Below are 5,803 nucleotides of genomic sequence, written 5' to 3'. Positions count from 1 at the left end.
AAATTAATCGAACACAAAAAATATACAAACTAGAAAAAAAATAAATCTTAGAACTATTACAAAATTAAATTAATTAGACAAAAAGAGAGAAAAAAGGTCTTATTTCACCGGTGATTGGTGGGGCCCCTGTTGAGGTTTCTCTGAGAGGATGTTCTCGCGGAAGTAGGAACGTAAGGGACGTACGTCCGCCCGCCCCGCCCTCCTGGAGGATGAGTTGAAGTCCGCCCGCCGTGGCTAAGATGATTCAGCTGTCGAAGATGAAAGAGACGATACGTGTGTGCGGTGAGACGTTAAGAAGTAATCTGTGTGTTTGCAGTATAAAAAACAACAGAGAGTGGATTTGTTTTGTTTTTTATATCGTATGTCACATAGTCGATTACCGATCATATGTTGGCCGCAACACTTATTAAGTATTCAAGATATAAGCTCATGAAAAAAATAAAGTTCTGGACCAAACTTTTAATAGCTGCATTCTGTTCTTGCGTTACCTAAAAAATTTGATTTTCCAACACTTTTTCAATATAGATTTTGGCTAACTTTACATACAATTTAATTTGTTTATCAAGTGCAATGTATCAGTTGTTGTACTATTTGTTCGTAAATATAAAAAATTTGTTATAAAGCTGTAGAGTATGGCTGATGATTTGATTTCATTTTCGCATTTTTTTTGGGCCAGGTAAATATATCATGTAAGAATAATATGATTTACTTTTTGCTAAACTATCAATAGCTTGCTGAGTACAGATTTTAATGAGATACAAATATACATCTTGTCAACCTATGTAAAAAAAGAACAACAATAATTATCTTAAAGCCCAAAGAACTCACATCCAGGGAAATTAAAAGAACATGAATAATTAATAACTTATGATCCATATGAACTATGTCTGAAACTATTGCTTGAAAGTTTTGTTTACTACAATCGCTTCAAAGTCCATGGTACACAGAATTCAAACCCCAGACATTGTGAGCGATCAACGATTGACCAAAACTGGCCTCCTGATCGACCAGGCAATTGCGATTGACTTGTTGGCCACCCCTGTTCTAGGTTTCAGTCCTTAAAAAAAAAGTTTATGAATTTTTTTTCAATAATTTAGCGTAATTGAAGAAACCTTGCTAATTGGATTTATCAATTTATCAAAAGCCCCATTTTAATATCTTTTGCAGATCAAATTATCTTAAATATTAAAGAAAACAATAGTGGTGTACATAAAACACATTATTTTTGTTGAACAAATTTTTATTTTAATATTTGAATAGTAATCTACAAACAAAATGTGGGTCCTACCCAAGAATAATAAAAAATGTTGGGATTACCCCAGCGACATCTATCAGAATCTCCTGTAACATCTGTCTACATCTCCAGAAACAAATTCATTCACTTTTTTCTTGGCCTTGAACAGCTTCTTCCCTGGAATTTTGTAGTATCTTTAAGTCGGAATAATTCCTGTAGGAACATCCTCTTAATTCTTGCAATCATGAAGTGTTTCTTTACTCTCTACTGTTCAGTAAAAAGAGTAAAAACATGGTCAATATGAGTAAGTTTGTACTATAATCACCCCTAGAGTAAAAATGATATACAGCTAGTATACTGAAGCCCTCCTCCATAAAATGCACAGGTTTTTGGTATTTAATTAATGTAAAATCATGGAATAACATTTTCTGCAGTCTATAATCGGGATTCACTTCAGAATAATATTATTAACAACAAAAAATTACTCAGATGAGCACTCCTCAATCCAAGAGGACTCGGCAGCAAAAGTTTGAATGATTATGTTGAATATTGTGTTATTGTGAAGTTACGAATAAATCCTACATGATCGGGAAAAAGAAGAGATACTAATCGGACTGTTGGTACTGCTGGGACAACCTTTTAGCAATCTCATGAAACCTCTAGCACTAGACATCTTTTCAAGCCCCCAAGAAAATTTCAAATGTGAAAAACAATGTTGTACCATAGCCAACCCAACTGTACCACAGACACCCCACTTTACGTTATGTAATTATAGAGTATGTTTAGATTATAGTTCAAGCCCTCTATACCCCAATGTTATCTTATGTTTAAAAAGAATTGCAGTTTCATAATCTATGTCTTAGTTATTTCTTTATTTGTATTGTTTGTGTTATTAATTTATTACAATCAGCCACAAATTTTGTACAATAAAAGTGAAGAATTTTATAAGGCTGGTAGTGTGTTAATTATTATCTATTATTTAATGCTGTTTCAGATGTAGGTGTGTTAACTTTAACTCAGTATATTTTACTAGATCCAATATTGCTATTTTTCATTATGTGCTCAACTTTGGGAATAGTCAAATTTTACAATCATCGTCACTAGTAAGTATCATTTTAGACTATAAATTTTTAGTAATAGTGAACATACTACATACGATTTTCATGGATGATCTAAGTGAAAAATACCAGAATTAAAAGTTTTAAGTCTCCTATAATTTCACTAATCACTGCTACTTTTGATTTATTATTTTCAATAATTAACCTTAGTTATCGATCCAAAAATCTAATTAAAAAAATCAATATCTCAACGTTTGGCTAATCTCTGCTTTCCTCCAAAACTACTGGCTGATTTTTTAAAAATTTGACACCAAAGTTACAGGTCACTTGACGATGATACTGGTATTGGTACTGATTGGGGGGGAATGTATCCGGCAAGTGGTCCTTTTTGCCAAACCAATGAAATAATTCTTATAATGACTATTCCTCTATGTCGAATCTTTATGATTTTCTAATGAAAATTAAAAAGGAACAACCAATCTATGAAGGAAGCCTCATATACTAAGATTCTAAGAGAGCCTTGAAGTTTATATCTTAGTGACGTGTACCGATCACAATCTGATATATAAAATAGAGTAGTTTCTGGGTCCTGACCAAATTTGTGACAAGTTTCATTATCAACTACTCCACAGATCTTAAGATGTTTTTTATGTCTGCAATGACCTATAAGAACTCCTATTAGTAATCAGAGTTCTACATCGACAAAGAGTCCTAAAACAAACTCCTAATGTGTTAAGGCCTTTTCTATCCTCCCTACCTAGGAGTGCATGGTAGTCTCAGTAGAATTTCCCTGAAGATATGCATGCTTATTTGGACGAAAGGAGTTCATTGGTAGCACCTTGCTTGTAACATAAACTGCTACCAACTTCACCAGGATTCTAAAAAGGAAGGAGGATAGGCTTATAGATCGCTAGGATTTTGTGATACTATCCCTTTCTCCCAATCTTAGGAATAAAAGCTATCAAAGATTTCCTCCATGACTGGTGTATATCCCAATGCCAGAGAGGCTGTAAGCAATGTACTAATATAGGAAAGTAGAGCATTAAGTAATTCTTCGGATATTTATGTGGCTCGAGCTCCCTCACAGCCCACTTAATTAATGACCCCATCCATAATGATAGGCTCAAACAAGATTTCCTCTAGGCTGGAGGTCCACTTCCCATCTGGTTTCCTTATCATACCTGATAGATGTTGAACATTACTGCCTAATAGCTTTATGAGTTGAGAGGCTTCCAGCGTGCAGTCCTGTATGAATTCCAGTCCACCTCTAGCTTTGTCTTCCAAGCCTTGTTATAGGCTTTTCTTGTGTCTTTTTGTGATTTATCAGTTCATTTGACCACCATCTGACTTTTTTACTACATTCTATTCTCAGTGGACAAGCTTCCTTGTTGGCTGATATAACAGTTCTTTCAAGAATGCTGGATTCCATGTCCAACTGTGACCTGGAAAGTCTTCCCACCATAGAGTGAATCACCTTCCTGCCTCTCTCTGAAAAAATCCTAGTCTGTATTCCTCGGATATCTTTTCAGAACAAATAATGTTATGTTTGAGGTGACCCTCTAGTCTTAACAAAGTTTTTTTAATACAGACTGAGGCAAGTGTTATATCTACATACCCTCAACAATTGGTGAGCACTAATACCTCCACCAACTAAGAGTGGTAAATCTACCTCTCAGGAGTAATAGAGAAGTCTTTCTAAATATTGATAAGGATATCTAGATTAAGGGGAACATAAAAAGATACTATTATCATTCTAATCATATTTATACGAACTTGAATTATTAATGCCAAGGTTTTGGTGTCTCTCGTATTTATCTGAGGGAACGGCAGCATCTGTAGGTCTTTAGAGGCCCAGATGCAAGCCCTTGGATTGTATTCACATGGGGATGGGTGGATGATTTTTCCACCTGTTCCCCCTAATCCTTCAATAGTCCTAGAATCATTCCATATCAACTCAACTAATGTTTGAACCTTACCATCTCAAATTTTCTTCAAATTTTGCACAGATGTTGTATTGGTATATACTTGGAAAAATTTTTGTGGCTCTTGTATTAATATGAGGGTGGATTTCACCCCAGAAAGTAACTCAGCTAATTCAGCTGTAGCCGACTTATATTGAATATTTATTTGTCTTACCTTGATCATTGATTTGGCAGATGGGAATATCGGAAAAGATAGCACCTACTGGTGCCTGCCTTTCCTGTGCTATTCTTGAGGGGTATGGCTGCTTGTAGAGCATAGAGGTGCATTCCAGATGGTTTGTCTCACTAACTTATACCTTAGGCACCAGTCATTAGCTTCTAGCCAAGCTATAGTGCTACTTGACACATTGAAAATTGCCCTCAGGTAGTCCACCTTCCGTTCCCACAAACTTCCATACAAACTTGCCACTTTTGAACCTTACCATCTCAAATTTTCTTCATAATTTTTCACATATGATGTATTGGTATTGACTTGGAAAAATGTGAAATTTTATTGAGATGTTCACTCATTTTTCAATTGCAAAGCTGTAAAGTGCCTAAAATGTGTGAAAAAACAAGAAACAACAAATTTTTGAATTGTTGGAGAAGCTTCCTTAATTTAGCTAGAGATATGGAATAGGTGTCATTTTACAGTATATTCCATGAAATTTCCTGTGATATGCAGCACTAAATAGGTTAAGATGAGTTAACATTTCTCAAAACCTAAATTGCATTTTGTATTTTAATTTTCTCAGAAAGTACATGTTTTTAAATTTATTTTTTGATTAAAGATCTTTTATTGTTGCAAGTTTCTGATTGCATCACCATTGTTTTTATAGTTTTGGATATGAAGGTATAAACCCTGTTTATATGGAGAAAAGTTTGATAGAACACATTTTCAAAAATATGCTCATTTTTTAAGCAAGATTATATAGATTTCCAATTTTTGATATAATTTTTTTTCCTAAGGCTTGACTGTTTTCAAGATGTTGGTTGAAAACCAAAATAAAAAACTTTTTTTCAGTATTCACGCTCAAGCTCACATCCTATTCATCAGGACTTTTGAAGACATCACCAAAATAGTGTAAAAAAAAAAAAAATAGTATAAACATATAAAAATATATTTTGTATAAACATCACGTTGACTGGACTATCATTCATTAAAACTGAGACCTACCAAGTTTCATTTCAAAATACTCAATCAAAATGTGAGTGTCAGTCGATTCTTGAACACCCTGTGTATATATATTATATTTGTAAGGGTTAACCTTACTTTATAAATTATAGATATGATAAAGGTCAGAGTTGGGCAAATATTATTCGATCTACAAGAGATGAATACATTTGTATTCATGAATTTTCTACTCATTTATGGATAATCAATTATTCGGAAAAAAGACGATTAACCATTTGAATACTTTTGTATTCGCGATTTTTTCACACGAATAATTAACTATTCGTACGAAAAAAAAATAGGATTAACTATCTGAATACTTTTGTATTCGTATTAAGACATTTTTTGTCTGCCAAACCTATGACGGTACATATAT

At 33.7% G+C, this 5,803-nt stretch overlaps 1 protein-coding gene across 1 annotated transcript in view; it reads left to right on the top strand.

The window, feature by feature from the left end:
- Window positions 1-5,803, top strand: part of LOC106691699 (protein O-mannosyl-transferase 2-like) — a 27,758-nt gene that overhangs the window by 18,876 nt on the left and 3,079 nt on the right. Inside the window, exon 3 of the mRNA XM_067053059.1 lies at window positions 2,229-2,337. Within this exon, the coding sequence (XP_066909160.1) occupies window positions 2,229-2,337 (109 nt within the window). The remainder of the gene's footprint in view (window positions 1-2,228; window positions 2,338-5,803) is intronic.

This window comes from Halyomorpha halys, unplaced genomic scaffold (assembly GCF_000696795.3).
Source record: "Halyomorpha halys isolate HHAL.00 unplaced genomic scaffold, Hhal_1.1 Scaffold2756.1, whole genome shotgun sequence".
In the NCBI taxonomy this organism is placed as follows: Eukaryota; Metazoa; Arthropoda; class Insecta; order Hemiptera; family Pentatomidae; genus Halyomorpha; species Halyomorpha halys.
The sequence above is the reverse complement of the archived record's forward strand: the minus strand, read 5'-3'. Positions and strand labels throughout refer to the sequence as shown.